We start from the raw sequence: 23655 nt of genomic DNA on the forward strand, positions 1-23655 counted from the left end.
GATAGGATAAGATATGGCCTTCTTATTGTTTCTTTTTCTTTTTTTTATTCTATAAACATTTCAATTTTCTTTTATGTGACGAGATATATAGAAATTGATTGCATAAAAGCATTAATTATTTTTTTTTATAAAAATTAATAATAAAAATTAATAACAATAAATAATGCTGACATCGATATAAACCCAACCCGCAGAAAACATAATAATTTCCTTTTTTTGGGTTGAATAAAAGCACTATGAAATAAAATTCTAACTCGTCCAACCTATGTGTTCCCCAGCAAGGCTGGACAGGGGTGGGAATGACACTAAGTAGTTCTCTTGCGTTGCTTTCGCCAGGCACAAAGTGGACCATCCCCACATGTCTCCGCACCAAAATCTTGTTTAATGAGGGAACACAAATGGGGCTCAGCTCTATTATTCTTAATTAGACTGTCATGGAATTGAGTAGGCAATGGCAGCGAGACTTGGAATGAAACCTATGCAGTAATGTTGGGTCCTTGTCTGTCTTCCTATTTGAGTTTGATGCTTTAGTATATGTGCCTGTGAAGAGCTCTAGTCATATCATATACTAACTTGAAACAGGTCGGATCAATACGGGTGGTCTACTGTTGAATCGATTTGCCGAGACCCATCGTTGACTCGGGTCAAAATCAGATCGTGTAGGTGCTCTTATTGGTCTCGCTTCTGTCAGCGTATGGTGCAAGCCCAAGCCCAATCAGGTTCTTTGGGCCATATTCGTGACCGCTTTGATGCCATCGAACGGTCCGTAGATATCGATTTTGTCTCAGAACCCTGCGCAGCCACGCGGTAGTAAATCGAGGGACGGCGGTTGCCATTCTCCTGCGGCTTACCCGCCCGAGGCATAGACGGGCCGCGGCGTGCAGTCGTCCTGGCCGACCTTATCGCCGCCTCATGGAGCTGCAGTACCAGAACTAGTGGGCCGTTACCCTGAAAACAATCGACACCAGACCGGCCTCCACCGTTACGCCGGCATGATATTCATCTCGACGATGAGATCGCTTCGGAATAAAGGAAGCTGAGCTTAGGCGGTGAGTGTCTGCCGGTGGATCCGCTACCTGTTTGATGAAATGCTTGGTCGAACATTGCAGGTTTGTTTCTTCCTAAAATCCTACACATTGTAGGGCTATGTGCATTGTTCAATCCAGTCATGCATGATAAAAAAATTACTGTTTAAGTTAATATCTGTTGACCCTGTTCTCAAATCTGAAGTACAGTTAATTTGATTTATATCTTGGATTCAAGACAAATTTTTGTGCGAGCAAAACTATATGTAGTGTCTGTTTTGTGGCAAATAATTTCTTAGAATGAAAACATAATACCAGTTATCCTTTCTTCTTGTTAATTTGGTATAAATAGAAAGAATTCCGTAAAGATGTTTCTTCTGTTCATATTTATGGAGCAACATTCAATTATTTAGTCAAGCATGTCATTAATCTTTCCCTGGGCATATCCTTCTTGGAATTATGACATAGAAGAATTTGCAAACAAATCTGATATGCCTCATAGTTTGCAAGGATTATGCAAACTTTATATCAGATAAATTGGTCATCATCTTCAAAGACATAAATAAGGATACGTGGTGAGTGCAGGATTCAAATAGTGAGGGGTAATTTGATCTTGGATCTTACAATAGACTGATACAAGTCTTTTTACTAGCTAGGCAATCCAGTATATTTAAGTATATTTTCTTTTCCAAAACAAACCAGATCTAATTAATCATAAGTAGAAGACAGAGTGTTCCCTCTATATAAGAGGTAATGAGATTACAAAACTTGGTAAGAAAGTTTCCTTTCCACAAAATAGTTGAGTGTGAGGTTCTAATATGCTTGGCTATCCAATCTGCAGCCCCATTCGCTTCCCCAACCATATGTATCCTCACATCATCAAAGGGCCTCAGATTCACAAACAAATCTCTGTATAGTTTTGAAAAGATTGGTTAGTTACTTGTAAATATTAGTTTTGTGTATATCTGCATTTAGATTTACATTGTTGTGCAAAACTTTTAACATGTCAAGTGCTGAGCCCACATGATGTAGTGGTTGATATGCCTTGGGCTTGGAAGATAACAATTTATTAGATTATACCTCATAATGAAGATGATGATGTAAGTGCTAGGATTTTGCATGTCTTGTTCTATCTAATCTATTTCCAACACCTGTTGTTGCACATCCCCGCACTGCACTCTTCCATTTCAATATCAACATAGGAATGATATGGTTTCCTGAGGTTAATTGCCTCTGATGTCTATTACTTTTCCCTTGTGAGATATGTAACTTGAATCAGATCTCATCATATGCGCTAATCACTTTATTCTATGCTTCCTTAACATCATTCTTAATCTTGACCTTTTTGGATAACTTTTTTGTTCACTTGTCCTTACCTGTTGCGTTTTCCCTCTCAATCATTGCTTGTTTGTCTGGTTCATTCAGCGTTAGATGGTGGACAGATGCCACCAGTTCCGTTTTCCTTGCAAAGTTTCATAGTGGTAGTCACTTAATCTTGTTGATCTTATACTTGGTATTATCTTCTGCATCATGCACTGGATCAAGCTTTATATTTTTCTAAGTAAAACCAAAAGATTCTACGAGCATAAATCCTGGTTTCAAGATGTATGTTTTTGAAGGAGTTTTGTGTCATGTTACTCTGCTTTAGTTCTTATGAATAGTTTATCTCTCTTCCTTTTTTTTTTTTTTGCATTTCTGCTGTGATATGATAAAGTTTTTACTCACTAAATTATTTATCATTATCAAATTAATATTTTATGTATAAAATAATACATCGAATGTGATTTCGAATCTCTAGTCTTAGTAATTAGGTCTGATACACCGTCATTTTATCAATATTTTAGTTGTAAAAATATATTGAATGATTTTTTGAATTTGCAATCTTTGGTGAATCATCAGACAAATCTTTTAGATGTGAAAAATATGTTGTTTGAGGTTTTGAGCCCTTAATTTTTTATAAGCGAGATTTTTTTTTCAATTTGGTTTTTAAAAAGCTTGCACTTGTTTTTTTTTTTTTTCCAATAATGAATGGCGGCAACTGTTACGTTTGACCCAATGCCATGAGCCTTTTTTTGACCCAGCATTCTGTATCCGCAAAGCCATAAGATGTCTTCTTCTCGCATCAGCCACCGCATGTTGACAACATTAAGATTCGTGCGTGTCACTCACGCGCAACCCGGTCACTGTAGAAAGAAGTGCAGGAAGTGGGTATGGCACAACGGGAGTTGTGCCCGTCACCATCGCCATCTCGCCAAACTCTGCGGCGCCACCGTTAATTATCTCTGACACAAGACCCCCCACCAAGAAAAAGATGAAAGCAACCTGCGAACGACCGGCAAGCCCACGAAGTCGATGGACTCCCAAACTACAGAAATAGCGCATAAGCAACACCATAAATCTGTTCACAGAGAGTTCTCATCTCTGACAACGCTGCATGCTATAGAGAGTGAGATTATTTTCTTCTCTAGGAATGGTTGGATCGAATAGTAGTTTTGAGAGTGTCGGCGAGGGCAGCTCGTGGCCTTGCGTGTCGCCATACATTGCTTTTTGTATTGTTCCGAAGGAATCACGGCGATCCGGAGACGAACCAATGGAGCCATGGCTGCCGTGTCCGGATAAGGCTTCGTCACTGCTCGTGGGACTCACTGGATTCCCACCACTCCAGCTTATCTTATTTCCATCTCTTATAAATCCATCTGCAAGGAATCAGGCCCTCTTCATCTGCCTAAAGAAGACGGAGAAAGATGGAGTTGGGAGCGACACCGATGACTGCTTTCTTAATCCTCGTCTGCTTGAGTGCTTTACTCAGAGGTCAGCTCTCAGCACTGGTTTCATCACCCTTATCAATTCTAAACCAGCTCAAGTTGTGTGGTTTTTGCAGGAGAGGGTGGTGGCTTGAAACTGAATTACTACTCCAAGAGCTGCCCCCGGGCCGAGGAGATCGTCAAGCGCGAGGTTGTGAAGCTCTACAACGAGCATGGCAACACAGCCGTCTCCTGGGTCAGGAATCTCTTCCATGACTGCATGGTCGAGGTCAGTCTTCCTTCCCGCCTCGGTTCAATCGCAGAAACACGTATGATGAAATGGTTCTTTTTATGACCTTGAATTCGTAAGCGCAGTCTTGCGATGCGTCGCTTTTGCTGGAAACGACCGACTCATTGATCTCGGAGCAGTCGGCCGACCGGAGCTTCGGGATGAGGAACTTTAAGTACGTCGCCCCCATCAAAGAGGCGCTCGAGAAGGAATGCCCCGCCACCGTCTCCTGTGCAGATATCATCGCTCTCTCTGCAAGAGAAGGTGTCGTCATGGTACGCCTGTTTCGTCCTAAATATCTTTCCTGCATGCTTTGCTGAGGTCGCCGTCGTCGATCTCTTCTACTACTGATGCTTTCTCCGGTCAATGCCGATAGCTTGGAGGACCATTCATTCCGATGAGGACCGGCAGACGAGATAGCAAGGAAAGCCACGCCGACGTGATAGACAAGGACATCCCCAACCACAACGACTCCATCTCCCTCGTGCTCTCTCGGTTCAGATCCATAGGAATCGATGCAGAACGAACAGTGGCTCTTTTAGGTGCGACAGCTTCACGGCCTCGCTGATCTTCGTCCCTTGAGATGTCTTCACGTCGTTCCTCTTGGTCGTCGCAGGAGCTCACTCCGTCGGCCGAGTGCACTGTGTCAACCTCGTGGGACGACTCTACCCCACCGTCGACCCGACCATCGACCCCGAGTACGCCAAGTACCTGCTCGGCCGATGCCCGTCTCCGAACCCGGACCCGGAGGCGGTGCTGTACTCGAGGAACGACCGGGAGACGCCGATGATCATCGACAACATGTACTACAAGAACCTGCTGCACCACAAGGGGCTGCTCAAGGTGGACCAGCAGCTGGTCTCCTACCCGTCCACCGCCCAGTTTGTGAAGTTGATGGCGGCTGATAACAGCTACTTCTACGACCAGTTCTCCAAGGCGCTGCTGCTGCTGTCGGAGAACAATCCGCTGACGGGGAACAAAGGCGAGGTCAGAAAGGATTGCCGGTACGTCAACGCGGGGTAAGCGGAGGAACGTTCGCTCTTCCTCTGGGATCGGCCACTAGTCTACATAAGATCACCGACAACCTGTATCGAAACAGACGTGAAGTGTGTATCTGTAGCAACAATAAGCACAATGATGTTTGATGTGCAAGTCGAGTGTGAAGTGTATCTTTTGAGTAAAAAGACATGAAGCTGGATTTGGACTAATTGCAAGCAGTTGGAGAAATGGTCGAGTGATGGATGTGGTTGTCAGTCAAGTTATGAAATCTCAAGAAATCGACAGTAGAGAAGAATAAAAAAATTTTAAAATTTAAATTTTATATTAAACATGATAATATATATTAAATAAGATTTTAAACCCTTGATCTTTGATAAACGAGTTAGCTTATCATTATCATGTTGACATAAACTATTGTCCCAATCAAGTTATGAAGATGATGTATTTGTAGAGAGTGTGATGGTTGAGAGAAATTCGTGAATCGATTTCATTGATCATTCCATATTTTTCGACCTTTAATTTTATTTAGTAGCTTGTTGTCTTTGATACAAGGAAGGTCCTGAGATGCAACTTGATGCCCGTTTAATTGATTGGCCAACAAACGCATGATTTGATATGCATGTGGACAACATACGCATGGAAAGTCACAAGCCACCAAACATCTTCCAAAAACAGCGGTTATCTTGTGATGTTTCGACTGGATGGAATGGCCCATAATTATTATGATTGGAACCATCAGTAGCTTTCCGCAAAGAACTGTCTTATCTTATTGATCATTACGCTATTTAAAGTAATACATAGGAAGACTGTTTTCACTAGTGAGAGGCGACTCAGATTCTTCTTACTGTCGAATCCTAGTCCTAAAGCCATGTGAAACTGGAGTGAACCAATGATAATAAACCACACCGTTAATTTTGATTCTCAATCCGAAATTGATCTGATTTATCGTCTTGTCACGTCTAAAAGAAAAGAAAAAAAAAAGAGTAGAATATCTAGTAAATTCGATTTAGTTCGTTTAGAATAAAAATATATCTAAGAGACTATTTCATACGATATTGATTTTACAATCATTATCGTTTACAAAATATCAAGTAGAATATCTAGTAACTTAATAAGGAAAAATTCTCCCTATGCATATAAGAGATATCTCATGTCTCGTATCGAAGCTAACTAAACTTTATATGTTGATTCTCTATTGAACAAAAATAACACTAATATAAATTTATATTAAAAAGAAGAAAAAAAAAGAGACTACTAACTTCCTCCTATCCAAGCATCTCCAGGTTAAATGGCAGACAAATGCATGTACCAATACACTATTTCATGCTCCTTTATTACTTTGTACGTAATACAACATCTTGCACTTTACAACCCTACCGTGAGCCTGTTTTTAAAAGACCTTCAATTCATTTGCTTTTTTCCGTACTTGAGATTTATATTGAATTGCTGTGGTAATTAACCCATAGGCAAGCAACAACAAAAGGTTCAAAATTTTGAATGATTGCGAGATGTATGCATGTCAAGATTCAACTCGCTGAGAAAAATGATAATATTAATAATAGTGGACTCCTTTAATCCCTTATATCTCACACTTCGACTGACTAAATTAGATTATTAGTAGAAATATAATTCGACCTTACAATGAGGGAACATTGGACACACCTTGAGACCACGAACTAGTAGAGTAGAGTCTCTTGTACTGCCTCCAGATATGTGTATCACACGCTACTCTCTACTAGCAAACAAAGTTCTCCAGCTATAATACCATGATCAGCAATGCTGTCCCTTAAAGCCTTATCCCTGCGCAAAGAAAAGAAGAGAGGAGGAATCCTCGCCAGCAAGCCTCAAGACCAAGTGTTCTGGTAAAAAGGACAGCCCCCTTCCTTGTTTCTTAACATGTAAGAAAAAGATTTCCACGACCACCCTTCCCTCGGCTGTTCAAACACCAGCATGCTTTCTTGGCACGAAACCAGCAGCAAGTCATCACCACAGGAGCGGAGCGAAAAAGAAAGGCTGTCTTGTTTCTATAAAGAACTCAGCATTATTATGGCGCTCTCTGAGTCTGAGCTGCCTCAGAGCTCAAAAGAATCGAAAGAAAGAATGAGCCACGGAGAAAGAGGAAAAGCCATCCCTCTCCGACACCCACACTCCACCGTTTGAACGCGGCAAGCAGCGCAAGGAAAGCAGACGGCGAGATGTATCGCTTCAGCAACACCCTGATCGGTTACCTCAACCTGTTGACGCTGCTGGCGTCGATCCCCATCATCGGCGGCGGGCTGTGGCTGGCCCGGAGCTCCGCGACGTGCGAGTCGTCGCTGCAGACGCCGCTCCTGGTGCTGGGCTTCGTGGTGCTGCTCGTCTCGCTCGCCGGGTTCGTGGGCGCCTGCTTCAACGTGGCCTGGGCGCTGTGGCTCTACCTCCTCGTCATGCTGTTCCTCATCGCCGCCCTCCTCGGCCTCACCGCCTTCGGCTTCGCCGTCACCGGCGGCGGCGGCGCGGTCGACGTACCCGGCCGCGTCTACCACGAGTACCGCCTCGACCACTACTCCGGCTGGCTCCGGCATAGGATCACGGAGCCGGGCTACTGGAAGGCGGCCATGGCGTGCGTCGTGGGCTCCAAAACCTGCGCCAAGATGGCTCCTTGGACGCCGCTGGACTACCTCCAAAGGGACCTCTCCCCGATTCAGGTGACGCCTCTCGCCAACATCACCTACTAACCCCAGCATCACCGCATCATGCGAAGCTGATCCGTGCAATTGCCTGCAGTCGGGCTGCTGCAAGCCGCCAACATCGTGCACCTACGCTGCAGGGTCGGCGATGGCGGCGCAAGACGAGGACTGCTACCGGTGGAACAACGCGGCCGACGTCCTCTGCTACGGTTGCGACTCGTGCAAGGCCGGTGTGCTGGAGCAGGTGCGGAGGGACTGGCACAAGCTCTCCGTCCTCAATGTCGTCATCCTCATGTTTCTTATCGGCATCTACTCCGTCGGCTGCTGCGCCTTTCGCAACGCCCGTCGTGCCGAGTCCGAGTTCCCTTACGGCGAGAACCGCATGTCCAAAGTCCACCCTCGGTGGGACTACTTCTGGTATCCGTCTTTCCTTCCTCCATTAATTGAGTTGAGACCAGCTCGTAATGAGATCTTTAAAAGGGTTATCTCATTTGCTTCGTTCTCAAGTCAACAACAGATACTGAAGCAGAGCTTCTGTTATGGTGCAGGTGGAGGTGGTGGCGAGACAGAAGAGAGCAGCTCTACTAGCGGCACTGCTTTCTCCCTGCTACAATAATAGAGGTTTCTAAGGTTCGGGTGTCTGCGAAGAGAAGGAACAGAGGAGTGAGGTTGTAGCTGACCTGTGTTGCATGTTTTTGGTGGATTTTGCACGAGATTTCTTGTTGTTTAGATGTTTTGTATGTAATCTGCGATTGATTGGCCAACACAATTCACCACCATGTAAACTACATCTTAGTATTATTTTGACATCAAAGTTTGTTGTGGCCAATTGTTGCAAGGAAGGCATCAACGAATTTATCTCGATCAAAGCTGAATGGATTAGTAGTACTATGCTTTGGATATCTTTTATGCTATTCTGGTAGTGGCTTTTGTGCTTGTTGCTCATCATCTAGGAATACTCTTCCATATATCAGAACATCATTAATCTTGGTGAAGAAAGCCCATCAAAAAAATTGATGGTGAGAATTCATAATCTAAGATAGGAATCTTCTGATGAAATAATTGACCATTAAATTTGTTGATCTTGAATCATTATCTTAGTATGTTTAATCCCAAGTTATATTACACTCATCAAATCATTATAAATTAAATAAAACATTTACTTATTGCTCATGTAGGACTAAATTACGTTATAATCTTTCATGCTTAAGAGTTTGATATTCTCATCAACACTAAGACAATCAAAAATCAACTTTAATATGATACATATGAGACAACTCAAATCATGTTTACGAATAACCTGCATGTGATACGTAATCTAGTACTAGCTACACATCGTGACGTATCGTATGGTCTTATTCATAAATAGCTCTATCCTACTTAAGCATTGATCGTGCATAAATATTAGGTCGATTTTAATATTATTTTTATGATCCAATTTAATAAAATAATTGATCCATCCATTTCGTTGAGCTCAAATAATTAGTTCAAAATATTTAAACCCAAATTAATATGAATACCTTCGTCAAATCCTTATAAATTAATCATAATCTAAACTAAGATACTATAGTAATTATTTTGGCCTTTGCATCAATCATCTTTAAACTCCTAAATCCCAAAGATTACATGATAAATAGAGCCACTAATGGTCTCAAAGAATCCAAAAGAATTAAAAGAGCATATAAAGTATTTTTATTCAATATCCAATCAAACTAAAACTTTGATATAATTAGAAAGAATGGCACTTGCATGCCAACATTTTCTCTTCACAAGAAACACTATTTCACGTCCTAACTTGTATATACGAAGATGTAACATTCTCTTCTAGTTCCATCTATACTCTACATATATGATTAAGTAGGATGTAATATTTCAAAGTATATTACTGTTATTGATAGGAGTACAACAAAACGTAGATAATCTTAAAATTAAAATATATTAATGTGTTCAACAAAATGATAGGGTTTTCCTTATGATTTTAACACATGTACCTAATTATAACATTTAACCAAAAATAAACCCAAATATAATATTTTTAAAATTTATACGCATAAAATACCCATAGGTTATTGTCCATAACATATTAAAACATCTTCAAACAAAAGATTTAATTTATTGACAATTATTTTAATTCCAATGGTATTTCTTTTGTTATTATTTATTGTAGTAATATATTTTTCTTTATAAGTGAATATAATTTTTCATACTAAGTGCAAGGAATTAACATCCAATAGTGATGCTCATTAATTATTTTTTTAAAAAAATAAAATCATTAGAAAGGGAAGCAATATTTTTTATATTTTTTTATTTCTTACTAACTAATTTTAAAATAACTCATGAAATGCATTAAGTAATTTTATAGTAAGGTAAAGGGATTTTGGTTGAGTCACTTATCTCATTGTTGAAAGCTACCAAGGCATAGTATGCCACCTCTTCTTTGTTGGTTTACTCCTCGTCTTTGGATGCACTCATTTCATCCCAAGTCACCTTGATTGCTTTCTTGCTCTTTAGTAGCTTCTTCTTTTTAAATTTATTTTTATTCTTTGATTCTTATTTTATAAATTTTTAAATTTGCTTGTGAGGAATTCAATCACCTGAGCTTTCGCTCGAGTGGTCTTCTTTTGTTTGAAGTGTCAAATCCTTCATGTTCTTTAGAAGATTATTCTCATGTTCATCAAGTTCATCATGTGCCTTGTACATCATTTCATAGGTAATCAAAGACCCGATAAGTTCTTCGAGCGAAAAGTTATTTAGGTCATTTGCCTCTTGTATTACGGTGACTTTCGAATCCTAATTTTTAGAAAGAGATCGTAAAATTTTATTAACAAGTTCAAGATTCAAATAATATTTGCTAAGAGCTTTTAAACTATTGATGACATCCGTAAAACGGGTGTACATGTCAATAATAATTTTGCTTGCCTTCATTCGAAACACCTTAAAATCATGCGTCAAAAGATTTATTTTAGACTCTTTTACTCTATTCGTGCCTTCATGAGTTATTTCTAGTGTATGTCAAATCTCATATGTAGTTTCATATAAAGAAATATGATTAAACTCATTTTTGTTCAAAGCACAAAACAGAGCATTCATATCTCTAGCATTCAAAGAAAAAGTTTTCTTCTCCAAATCACCTCATTCATTCATTGGATTAGAAGACTTTTGAAAACTATTTTCAATAATATTTCATAAATTCAAATACATAGAAAGTAAGAAAACTCTCATTCGGGTTTTCCAATAAGTGTAGTCCGTCCCATTGAACATAAGAGGACGAATGATAGAATGACCTTCTTGAAAGCCAGAAAAAGTCATCTCTCTTGGGTGTTAAACCAAATAGAGAAAAACATGACTCTAATACCAACTGTTAGGACTGGGGGGGTGAATTAGTACTGTCGATAAAAACGATGTCGATTCAAAAATCTTGTTCGATAAAGGCTGATATCGAAAATGAGCTTGACTTAGAGTGCGTTAATAAGCATAGTAAAAGTAGGAAGTAAATCAGTTTGCAATATAAATAAAAAGCATGAAAGAAATTACAAACTGACTTTTATAGTGATTTGGTCATCCTGACCTACATCCACTCCTGATTCCTCTTCACTCGAGGCTACCGACTTCCACTACCGATCTTCTTTCTAATGGGCAAAGATTAACTGCCCTTACAACTCTTTTCTTCTTTTCACAGGTTCAGGAGTTAACCTTTACAAGCCACTCACCCGTCTCTTAAACTAAAACTGAAACTTAGAGCTAGAGGGGAATTCTCAAGGATATACTATAGAGTTTGCACACTATTTTTGTTTCAGTTCTTGTTTCAACTAAGCAGGAATGAATGAGGTATTTATATGCCCCAAATAGATTCAAATTTGAAGCCAAAATGGTCTCATCCTAGGTTTTCGGGGTAATGGCGATACTACTTCCAATATTGGGCGGTACCACCGCCTGTTAATCTGACACTGGGCATTACCACCCCTTAGACTGATGGTACCACCACTTGACATAGTCTGGGAGACTATGTTTAAGCGATACCACTACTTGACATAATCTGAGAGACTGTGTCTGGACAGTACCACTACTAGACCCTACTATAGGATACTAAATGGGCCAAATAATAAGCTCAATTTAGTCCTGATTCAGGCCCAATTGACTCCTAATTGAATTTTGAATTAGCATTGTTTCATCCCAAAACTAACTCAATTAGACCTAACTAACTCGATCTAGACACACATAATTATAAGCATGAATCCTATATTGTCCGGCATATCATTTGTTCATTCGGTGCTTCGTTTGATCCTTTCGGCACATCGTCCTCTCTTGCGGTGTATTACCCAATCAGTATGTTGACCTCTGTAATATCCGATCTCCTTGGCCTAATGTCCGATCCTTCTAGCCCGATGCTCGAACTCATGACACGAAGCCTTCTGCCAATACGTTAACAAATCCTCTAGCTCGATATCTAATCTTCTAACATGTTCCACTCCGGCCCAATGTCTGATTCCTCCTGCTTTAATCGATTTACCTTTTCTGATCGAAGTTAGTCCTACGTCACTTAAAACGCAGATTAGATCATAAACTCATCAATTGATTTCATCATCAAAATCCAAGATTCAACATGATGTACCTTATAATTGATCAAATAAATCATCAATTATGGGGAGTAGGTATTTATTATTGATAGTCCCCTTATTCAACTCTATGTAGTCTATGTACAATCGTAATGATTCATTTTTTTATTTACAAATAGGACTAGTGTTTTCTACGGTGAAAAGCTAGGGCGAATGAACCCTTAGTAAGGAGCTATTGCAATTGCATCTTTTAACTCTTTTAATTCTACCAGAGCTATTTTATAAGATATTTTAGAAATAAATTTAGTACCAAGTATTAAGTGTATGATAAATTCAATCTCCCTATCTAGTGGCAATCTAGGAAGGTCATCTAAAAACATCTAAAGGAATTCGCTTACAATTAACACATCCTCTAGCTTAAATTTTAGTTTCACTCTAGTGTCAATTACATTTGTCAAATATCCTATGCGTCTACTATTTAAAAGTCTTCTTACTTTCATTACCGAGATAAAAGGGATTGATGTCTTATCTTAAAAAAAAAAAACTTTGCAAACTTTAGAGGTTGAAATACTATCATCTTCTTATTACAATCAATATAAGCATGATATTTAGACAACTGGTCTATGCCAGTATAATATCAAAATCTTGTATGTTCAATATTATTAGATCGATAATTAATTATTTGTTAGCAATATGAATCGGATAAGATCTCAAACTTTGACCTGAATATTTTATATCCTCTGATAGAATAATTATATAATACATCACACCTTAGATGGTTTGCCTAGCTTCTCTACATAAGCTAGTGATGCAAAAGAATATGTGGTGCCAAAATCAAGTAATGTATGTAAGGAAATAGTATAAATAAATATCTCACCTGAGATTACTGATGGGCTAGCCTTTGCTTCTATCTTAGTCATCACAAAAACTCTACCTAGTACTATTCTCTGTTTTGATGAGATTGTTATACAGTTCATTACTAAATGCCTTGGCATTCCACATTGAAAACATAGCTCTTTACCTTTAAGACATTCCCCTATATGATGCTTTCTATATTCAAGAAAAATGGGTCTATGTGCTTGAGCTAGTTGAGGAGACTGAGACGTCTAACCCACTTTTCCTTATGTATGATATTTGGGTTGCCTCTATTGTTGTCCTTGACCTGGGAACCATTTTTATTTGCTACCCAAAATATGTTACGAGGGGTTATTGTAAAAAATAATACACTTTCTTAGCATATCTTGACTACAGCATATTTGTTGGGCTTGAAAAATTTTTTACTCAACATTCTTTGCCTCCAAGACCTTTTCCGCTATCAGGAAATAGGGAATATTTGGGGCATTCATTGTCATCTTCATATCCTAATAAATTTTTGCTCTGAGTCCTTGTAGAAATTGATCCACCCTCAAGACATTAGTGCTAAACATATGAGGTGCAAATTGGAATAACTTCTCAAACTTTCTAATGTAATCCTTTACTAATTGACCTTTTTTGTTTGTGGTTAATAAATTCTGTCATTTTGGTTGATCGGTGGGCTACACTAAAATATTTTTAGTAAAAGATTTTCTTGAATCTTTCCGAAGTCATTTGTTCAGCACCTACAGTCCCCCTTCTTGCATCATATCAGTGATAGATATCTTTCCATAGTATATAAATTGCATAAATAAATTTAGCTTTATTTGGAATCCTTGTATACTCAAAGACTCCCTTAATATTTCTTATCCACTTCTTAGCCATTAGTAGATTTGTATCACCTTCAAAAATTAGTAGATAGTTCTTTTTAAACCTTTCACTTGCTGATTCTATAACATCTTGTCCTCAAGCTGCTTCTAGCATCATCTCCTTCCTCGAGCCAGTAACTACTTCAATTATTGAGATTGTCTCTCCACTAATTTTGTTAGCTTATTAGTTATTATATCTCTTCGATCTACCTATGTGGATATCTTTCTACCATCAGTAGTCTCCTCCCAAACATTACTAGAGCTACTAACTTACTCTCTGATTCGTATGATATATTTCTTATTAATCCCAAGTTGTTTATACCCTAGTTGACAAGTATAAGAGTATCAAATAATAATAAGAAAATCAATATAACTCAATTATTAAATTTATAAGATAGTTGAGTAGTGTGCCCTATGTTTTTGCATAAATAGATAATTTACAAGACTTATGACGGGACTCTAATACCATAAATTTGTAGCACCCTACTCCTAGTTCTATTCATACCCTATATACAAGACTAAGTAGAATGCCACATTTCATTGTATATCGATAGAAGTGCAACGGAAAGTATGCAATATTAAAATTAGAATATGCTAATGTACTAAACAAAATGACAATATTACCTTTGCACATTGTGATTTTGACACTGGTATATAATTATAATATTAATCAAAAGCAAACCCAAATATAACATTTTCAAAATGTATATATATAAAATGTTCATACGTCATCGTTCATATTTGTAGTGGTATGAGCTTGCATGTGCTTCTTTCTCTACCTAATCACTTGGGTGCGGTACTAATATTTTTACTTATAAAATATGATCCATAATGAGTAATCATTTAATAAGTATAAGTCTTTATAGCTTTATTCAAGTGAGCATGCATCATATCATGTATACTATATTTTAAATTCATCATCATAAGATAATTAATAATAAACATCTCTTCCTATGATTTTTTTAGCAAACATAATCCTACAATATAACACATGCAAAATAAAGAAGAAAACTACTATGTCAAAATAATTTAGAATGCTTATATGCATATGTAGAAAGCATAACAAATTCATGGATATCTACACCTCATATCATAACATATATGTGCACTCCTACATTATACGTTATCATAAAATATGCATATACTCTTACACCGCATGTCATAATATATATGTAAACTTTTACACTACACGTTATAATATATACATGTGCTCTAATACCATATGTCATAATATATATGTGTACCCTCATACCACATATCATAATATATATATGTACTCTCATATCATATATTATAATATATATGTATACTCTCATACCATACGTTATAATACATACGTGTACTTTCATACTGCACATCATAGCATATATATGCATTGTATGTCATAACATATCCATGCATTTCCACATATTACATCATATAAAACACATGCACTCTTACACTGCAATTGATTATATATGCATATAAGATATTTTTATTATAATTCATATATTTTTATGTTTATAAAATATATTAACTTATATTTAGCTCATGATGAGCTCATGATAATCATATCATTTGAAATATGCTTCACAAAATATATTATGCATATGATAATTAATACAACTACTATTTTACACTGAATTAAGCTTATAATTACCTGATTAAACTAAAAAATGATGATGCTAATGAAAGATCATGTTCCTTAATGATTGAGTGTCGTAGGGAGTGATACATATATTAAATTGGAAGCATATAGCCATGAGATATCTTAATTAGGAATCCTACCTCTTGAATTGTCAATTTATAATAATTCATTATAATAATCCATGAAAAAGTTTGATAAAATCTCTCATAAAATAAACTATACTTAACTTAAAAGTTTATCTAGATTTCACTATCAAATTTTCTAACAATTCACTCTATAATGGAGTGAACTAGTTTGCATCAATTAAACCATTGCACAATTCTATGAAAAATTTTTAATTTACTATTCTAGCTAACTACACGATCTTAAATTATCATGAAATTTTATAAAAAACTAGGAAACATATAAAATAAATACAAATCAAATTTCAGCCTAGAACAAAATCATTTGGATGCTAAAGTACCCTCCTAATTTAACTATCAACATCTATTTTATTCTATTGAAACAAGTTAGGGACTATATGAAATTATAAACATCATATCTTGATGTACAAAAATAGTATTTACTAAATTCTAAATCTCCCAAAACTTTAAGAGAATTTTTTAAAATATATCAAAAGGATAGATCCTAATTATATTCATAAGAGAGTTAATTCAGTTCGAATAGAAACCCTTCTCAGAAAATAAGAGATTCTAAGTACCTTAAATTGAGATCATAATAACTCTATATATCAATCTCAAATTAAGGTTATACTAGAGGTTTTAGAACTATAAGAGAATCATCCAAATGTTGAATCTCGGATTTTGATGATATAATCAATTGGTGGGTTAATTGATCTAATCCATATTATTGAGTTAAGTATGCAGGATTAACTACGATAACCAGAAAACACAAAGCAAGAATACCGGAGTCAAGATCGATTGACGTTTAAGAGTCCGAAGAATCGTCGGAGATGTTGCCGGAACCAACCGAGAAGAAATCGGGAACCTATCGGAATTTTCGGAAGTTCGCCGAAGAGATCGTCGGAGGTTCATGGAGATCACCGAGAAGGCTCGACTACTCGTTAAAGTCATCACAAGATCGGGAGCTTGATGGGAGTCCGTCGGAAGAAGCTCGTCGGAAAGCTCGCCGAAATAAGACTCGACGTTCGCGGTTGAAAGCTTGCTTAGGATGTGTTTTTGTTATGTAGTTCACTTGTAATTAGGATTAGGATTAAGAGATAATCCTATATCCTGGTTAGGGGCCAACTGGGCCTAAAGTCAGATATGGTTTGGGCTTAAATTAAGCCAAACCAGTGAAATCGGAGTGCCAGGCGGTGGCACCGCCTGGCTGGGCACCCGAGAGCTGGGCGGTGACACCTCCTTGGCTGGGCGGTTGCACCGTCCAGCACCCGAGCGCTGGGCGGTGGCACCGCCTAGCTGGGCGGTGGCACCTCCAGCACCGGGAACCCTAAGAGAATTCAAATTTTGGAGCCCAAAATTTGAATCCTCTTGAGGCCTATAAATACTCCTCAAATCTCAGCTGAGGTTACAACTTTTGAGAAGCATTTTGATTGAGAGAAAAGTCTTAGAAAGTCTTAGCAAGTCTTGTTTTCAATTTGCTAGAGAGTTCTCCTCCTCCTTTCTTATTGAAAATTTATAAGAGGTTGAGCTGCTTGTAAAAGGTTGTAAGAGGGGTGTTTACCCTTCCATTTCAAGAGATTTGCTAGTGGAAGGTGGGAGCCTCATCGAAGAGGGGCATCGCAAGTGGAGTAGGTCATTTGACCGAACCACTCTAAAAATCGGCGTAATCTCTGGTTTGCATTTTATTATTGTCATTTACATTACTGCAAATCTTCTTATTGCTTTAGTTCCTTATTACCCTTGCTGCACAATTTTAAGAATACGCTTTCAAGTTAAACTTTTCAAGTTCCGTTCTCATCGTACGAAAGATTTTGTTAAAATCAAAGTTTTAATCCGCTGCACTAATTCACCCCCCCCCTCTTAGTGCCGCTCCGATCCTAACAAGTGGTATCAGAGCGAGGTTATCTCTCATATTTGGTTTAATACCCAAGAGAGATGGCTTACTCCGGCATGCAAGAGGGCCACTCTATTGCACGACCACCTTTGTTTAATGGGTCGGATTACACATATTGGAAGACTCGCATGAGGATCTTCCTCATTTCTATGGACTTTGAGCTTTGGTCTATTGTTGAGAATGGATTTCAAAAATCTTCTCTTCCGATGAGCGAATGGAATGAATCGGAGAAGAAGGTTTTTGCTTTAAATGCAAAGGCTATGAATGCCTTGTTTTGTACATTAGACAAAAACGAATTTAATCGTGTTTCAATGTGTGATTCGGCTTTTGATATTTGGAGAACTCTTGAGGTCACTCATGAAGGCACTAGCCGAGTGAAAGAGTCCAAAATCAACATCCTTGTGCACTCTTACAAACTTTTCCGAATGAAACCAAGTGAGTCCATCGGAGACATGTACACCCGGTTTACGGATGTCATCAATGGACTCAAAGCTCTTGGTAAAGATTTTACTAACTTTGAACTAGTAACTAAAATCTTAAGATCCCTCCCTAAAAGTTGGGATCCAAAAGTTACGGCCATTCAAGAGGCCAAAGACCTTAAAGCATTCCCTCTTGAAGAACTCATTGGGTCTCTAATGACCTACGAAATGACATGTCAAGCTCATGACGAGCTCGAGAACCCCCTTCCAAAGAACAGGAAGGATATGGCACTCAAATCACAAGAAGACCACTTGAAAGGAACATCAAGTGATGAGGACAGTGACAATGATATTGCACTTTTGACTCAAAAATTTAAAAAATATTTAAGAAAGAACAAACTTAAAAATAATATAAAAAATAAATTTGAACAAAAGAAGGACCAAGTGATTTGCTATGAATGCAAAAAACCGGGACACTACAAGAACGATTGTCCTCAAGCCAAAAAGAGGACATCAAAGAAGAAGGCGCTCAAGGCAACATCATTGATGATTCAAGCGCGTCCGAAGAAGAGGAGTCCAACACCGAGCAAGTTGCTCATTACGCGCTAATGGCTTTAGAAGAAGAGGTATGTGATTTATTTAATGAAGATTTATCTTTTGAAGAACTCTCTATCGCTTTTCATGAATTATTTGATGAATGTAGAACTGTTAGCAAGAAGTTAAGTATCTTAAAGAAAGAGCATGCTTTGCTACAAGATAAGTTTGATAGTCTTCAAACTCCTCCATGCTCTAAGTGTGAGCATTTAGAAGCAATAAAAAATAAAAATTTGCTTCTTAAGGAAACCTTAAACAAGTTTAAGGTTGGTAGCAAAGGATTAGATATGATCCTTGCACACAAGGGTCACATCGCAAATAGAAATGGAATTGGATTTGTAAAAGGATTACATCAAAATCCTACCACTTTCATAAAAGGACCTACATTACATGTTTCCTCTTATATGAAATGCAACTTCTGTTGCAAATCCGGACATATTGCCTACAAATGTCCATTTAGGAAAATTAGTTCACAAAAATTAATATGGGTTCCTAAAGGAACTATAAAGGATTCAAAAATAAATAACAAGGTTAGTGGGTCAATTTTTGAGGCACCCAAAATCAAATGGGTACCTAAAAATCATCCTCTTTTGTAGACAAACCCACAAGCTATGAGCAAGAGATGGTATCTCGATAGTGGATGCTCAAGACATATGACTGGAGATCCATCTCATTTCTCTATGCTCACTAGCAAAGAAGAAGGGTACGTCACCTTCGGAGACAACAACAAAGGCAAAATCATTGGCAAGGGAACTATTGGTAACAAATTTAGTTTTTCCATTGATGATGTTTTACTAGTTGATGGATTAAAACATAATCTCTTGAGTATTAGTCAACTATGCGATAAAGGTTATATCGTTAGATTTGAATCAAATATGTGCATTATTGAAAAACCAAATCATAACATGACTATGATTGCTTTAAAACAAAATAATGTCTATACCATCAATCTTGATGAACTAGGTAATGAAATGTGTTTCTCCGCCGTAAATGATGATGCTTGGCTTTGGCATAGGAGATTAGGTCATGCAAGCATGAAAACAATATCTAAAATCTCATCTCAAGAATTAGTACGAGGGATTCCGAATATGAAGTTTATTAAGGATAAGGTATGCGATGCATGTCAACTAGGCAAACAAATAAAAACAAGCTTCAAACCAAAAAATCAAATTAGCACCACTAGACCATTACAATTGATCCATTTGGACTTATTTGGACCAATTGATACAACAAGTCTAGGTGAAAGCAAATATGCTTTTGTGATTGTGGATGACTACTCTAGATACACTTGGACCTATTTCTTAGCTCACAAAAGTGATTGCTTCAAGTGTTTCTCTAAGTTTTGTAAACTCACTCAAAACGAAAAAGGCTTCATGATTTCATCAATTCGGAGTGATCACGGTGGTGAATTCCAAAATCGTGACTTTCAAAATTTTTGCGAAGTAAATGAATACAATCATAACTTCTCAACTCCAAGAAATCCTCAACAAAATGGAGTAGTTGAAAGGAAAAATAGAAACCTACAAGAAATGGCAAGAACTATGTTAAATGAACATAGTTTACCCAAATATTTTTGGGCCGAAGCCGTAAATACGGCTTGTTACATCATGAATAGGGTCCTAATAAGACCATCTCTATCAAAAACTCCCTATAAATTATGGAATAACAAAAAACCAAATATTTCTTATTTTAAAGTTTTCGGTTGTAAATGCTTCATTTTAAATGAAAAGGATGCCCTAGGTAAATTTGATACTAAATCCGATGAAGGCATTTTTCTTGATTACTCCTCCGTTTCTAAGGCCTTTCGTGTCTTTAACAAAAGGACCTTAGTAATAGAAGAGTCTATTCATGTAGTTTTTAATGAAATTTTTGATTTAAAGAAAAATGATTTTGATGATGATCTTGGTTTTGATAATTTGAATTTAAACGAACCCCCTCCTCAAAATAGCCATTTGAATGCATCTTCTTCCGAAATTTCTTTACCCAAAGAATGGAAGTATGTAGATGCTCATCCAAAGGAGCTAATTATAGGAGATACAACAAAAGGGGTTCAAACTCGTTCTTCTTTCAAGAATTTTTATGCTAACGCCGCTTTCCCTTCTCAAATTGAACCTAAATGCATTGACGAAGCCTTAAAAGATGATTTTTGGGTCATTGCAATGCAAAGAGAATTGAACCAATTTGAGAGGAATGAGGTATGGAAGCTTGTTCCTAGACCAAGTGACCACTTAGTCATAGGTACTAAGTGGGTCTTTAGAAACAAGCAAGACGAAAATGGTATCGTGGTTAGAAACAAGGCTAGATTAGTGGCCAAAGGTTTCAACCAAGAAGAAGGTATCGATTACGAAGAAACCTTCGCTCCCGTGGCTCGATTAGAAGCCATAAGGATGCTCCTTGCCTATGCTAGTAGTAATAATTTTAAACTATTTCAAATGGATGTTAAAAGTGCTTTCTTGAATGGTTTTATTTCCGAAGAAGTATATGTCGAACAACCTCCCCGATTTGAAAATTCTCTTCTTCCTAATCATGTATTCAAATTGACTAAAGCTCTCTATGGCTTGAAACAAGCTCCTAGAGCTTGGTATGAAAGGCTTAGTTCCTTTCTTATTTTAAATAATTTTACCAAAGGCAAGGTTGATACTACATTGTTTATTAAACATTTTGAAAATAATTTTCTTATTGTGCAAATTTATGTTGACGATATTATTTTTGGCTCTTCGGATGAATCACTATGTGAATCATTTGCCAAATGTATGAGTCATGAATTTGAAATGAGTTTAATGGGTGAATTAACTTTCTTTTTAGGATTACAAATCAAACAACTTAGTGATGGTATATTTCTTAACCAATCCAAATATACATTAAAATTGTTAAAACGATTTAACATGGATAATTCAAAAGCAATAAACACCCCTATGAGTACTACGACTAAGTTAGATATGGATGAAAATAGTGAAAATTTCGATCAAAAAACATATAGGGGAATGATAGGTAGTCTACTCTACCTCACCGCGACTAGACCAGATATTATGTTTAGTGTAGGACTTTGCGCTAGGTTTCAATCTAATCCTAAATTATCTCATCTAAAGAGTGTTAAAAGAATATTTAGGTATCTTAAAGGAACTCCAAATTTAGGATTGTGGTATCCAAAATCTGAAAAATTCGATCTAATAGCTTATGCAGATGCCGATTTTGGTGGATGTATGATAGATAGAAAAAGTACATCCGGAACATGCCAATTTTTAGGACATGCACTTGTTTCTTGGACTTCTAAGAAACAAAATTCAGTTGCACTATCTACGACGGAAGCCGAATACATTGCTGCAAGTGCATGTTGTGCACAAGTCATTTGGATGAAAAATACATTAGAAGACTATGGAATTCACTTTAAAAACATTCCCATAAAATGTGATAATACTAGTGCCATATGTCTTACTAAAAATCCAATTCATCACTCTAGAACTAAGCACATCGACGTTAGGCATCATTTCATACGCGATCATGTCCTTAACAATGATGTTGTTCTAGAATTCATTGACACAAAGCATCAATTAGCAGATATATTTACAAAAGCTTTGAATGAAGACCAATTTGAATTCATTAGAAGGGAATTAGGTATGTTAAATTGTCCCTAAGAATAAACTTGGTTGAATGGATTTTCCATAAAGTTTTTCATTCTTTCTCCGTTCCTCGGTGACTTGTTAAATTATCTTATCCTATCTTGAGTCAAACACCGCTTCCATCTGATCAAGATTAATGATTTTATGATATTTTGAATCTCGAAATTGATTTTGATGGCTTGATTATGAGTTTCAAGTTGACGAATTGAATTTGAATGGATTTGTATTCGAATTATGATCTTGACTTATTGGAGTTACTACTTAAAATTTTTTCTTATCCCAATCTCTTTTTTGTACATCTACAATTTTTGTTATTTATAAAAAGAAGAGATTTGATAATATGGATGAATGCTGAATTTTCCTTTAAGATGAACTCTGCGTAAATATTTTAGCATACTTAATTTTGAATGATAAAATCTTTGTATGATCAATGATAATATAGATGAGTGATGTATGATCAATGATAAAATCTTTGTATGATAAATTATGTGCTTCAAGTCTCATTCTCTTTTTGTTGATGACAAAGGGGGAGAAAAGTGATGACTTGTATCATTTTAATAGCATGACTTATATGAATTGCAAAAGCTTGTGTGATATGAATGTCTTATATGCCTTGCAAAATCCTTGAGAATATCACAAGATTGATTGATCATATTGAAAGCATGCCTTTTATCGATATCATGAAATTTATATTGAAAATCTTTATCTTCTGTCGTAGCAAAATTCGTCCCTTATCATTTAACTTATGATTTTCATCGAAGTTTCATGTAATAAGGATAACGATAAGTTCTACGATTAGAACTTATCGGGTTATGCTTGAATCCAATGGGATGGAATTCAAGTGCTTTTTATCTTCTCATAATATGGCATATAGATAGGGGGAGTTATGTTTAACTCCGTCATCAATTGATTGTCATCATCAAAAAGGGGGAGATTGTTGAATCTCGGATTTTGATGATATAATCAATTGGTGGGTTAATTGATCTAATCCATATTATTGAGTTAAGTGTGCAGGATTAACTACGATAACCAGAAAACATAAAGCAAGAATACCGGAGTCAAGATCGATGGACGTTTAAGAGTCCGAAGAATCGTCGGAGATGCTGCCGGAACCAACCGAGAAGAAATCGGGAACCTATCGGAATTTTCGGAAGTTCGCCGAAGAGATCGTCGGAGGTTCACGGAGATCACCGAGAAGGCTCGGCTACTCGTTAAAGTCATCACAAGATCGGGAGCTTGATGGGAGTCCGTCGGAAGAAGCTCGTCGGAAAGCTCGCCGAAACAAGACTCGACGTTCGCGGATGAAAGCTTGCTTAGGATGTGTTTTTGTTATGTAGTTCACTTGTAATTAGGATTAGGATTAAGAGATAATCCTA

At 37.2% G+C, this 23655-nt stretch overlaps 2 protein-coding genes across 2 annotated transcripts; both read left to right on the top strand.

Moving 5' to 3' along the window:
* Positions 1-3617: 3617 nt before the first annotated feature.
* On the top strand, positions 3618-5266 carry LOC135595234 (peroxidase 21-like). The gene is made up of 5 exons (XM_065085879.1): positions 3618-3836; positions 3907-4058; positions 4145-4333; positions 4435-4600; positions 4675-5266. The coding sequence occupies exons 1-5, from the start codon at positions 3770-3772 to the stop codon at positions 5079-5081; spliced, it is 981 nt and encodes a 326-aa protein (XP_064941951.1). The 5' UTR covers positions 3618-3769; the 3' UTR covers positions 5082-5266.
* A 1853-nt stretch (positions 5267-7119) lies between these two features.
* LOC135594889 (tetraspanin-6-like) lies at positions 7120-8628 on the top strand. The gene is made up of 3 exons (XM_065085396.1): positions 7120-7744; positions 7824-8143; positions 8275-8628. Exons 1-3 carry the CDS (start codon positions 7253-7255, stop codon positions 8312-8314), a joined length of 852 nt encoding a protein of 283 aa, XP_064941468.1. The 5' UTR covers positions 7120-7252; the 3' UTR covers positions 8315-8628.
* The last annotated feature ends 15027 nt before the right edge of the window (positions 8629-23655 follow it).

This window comes from Musa acuminata, chromosome BXJ1-10 (assembly GCF_036884655.1).
Source record: "Musa acuminata AAA Group cultivar baxijiao chromosome BXJ1-10, Cavendish_Baxijiao_AAA, whole genome shotgun sequence".
NCBI lineage: Eukaryota > Viridiplantae > Streptophyta > Magnoliopsida > Zingiberales > Musaceae > Musa > Musa acuminata.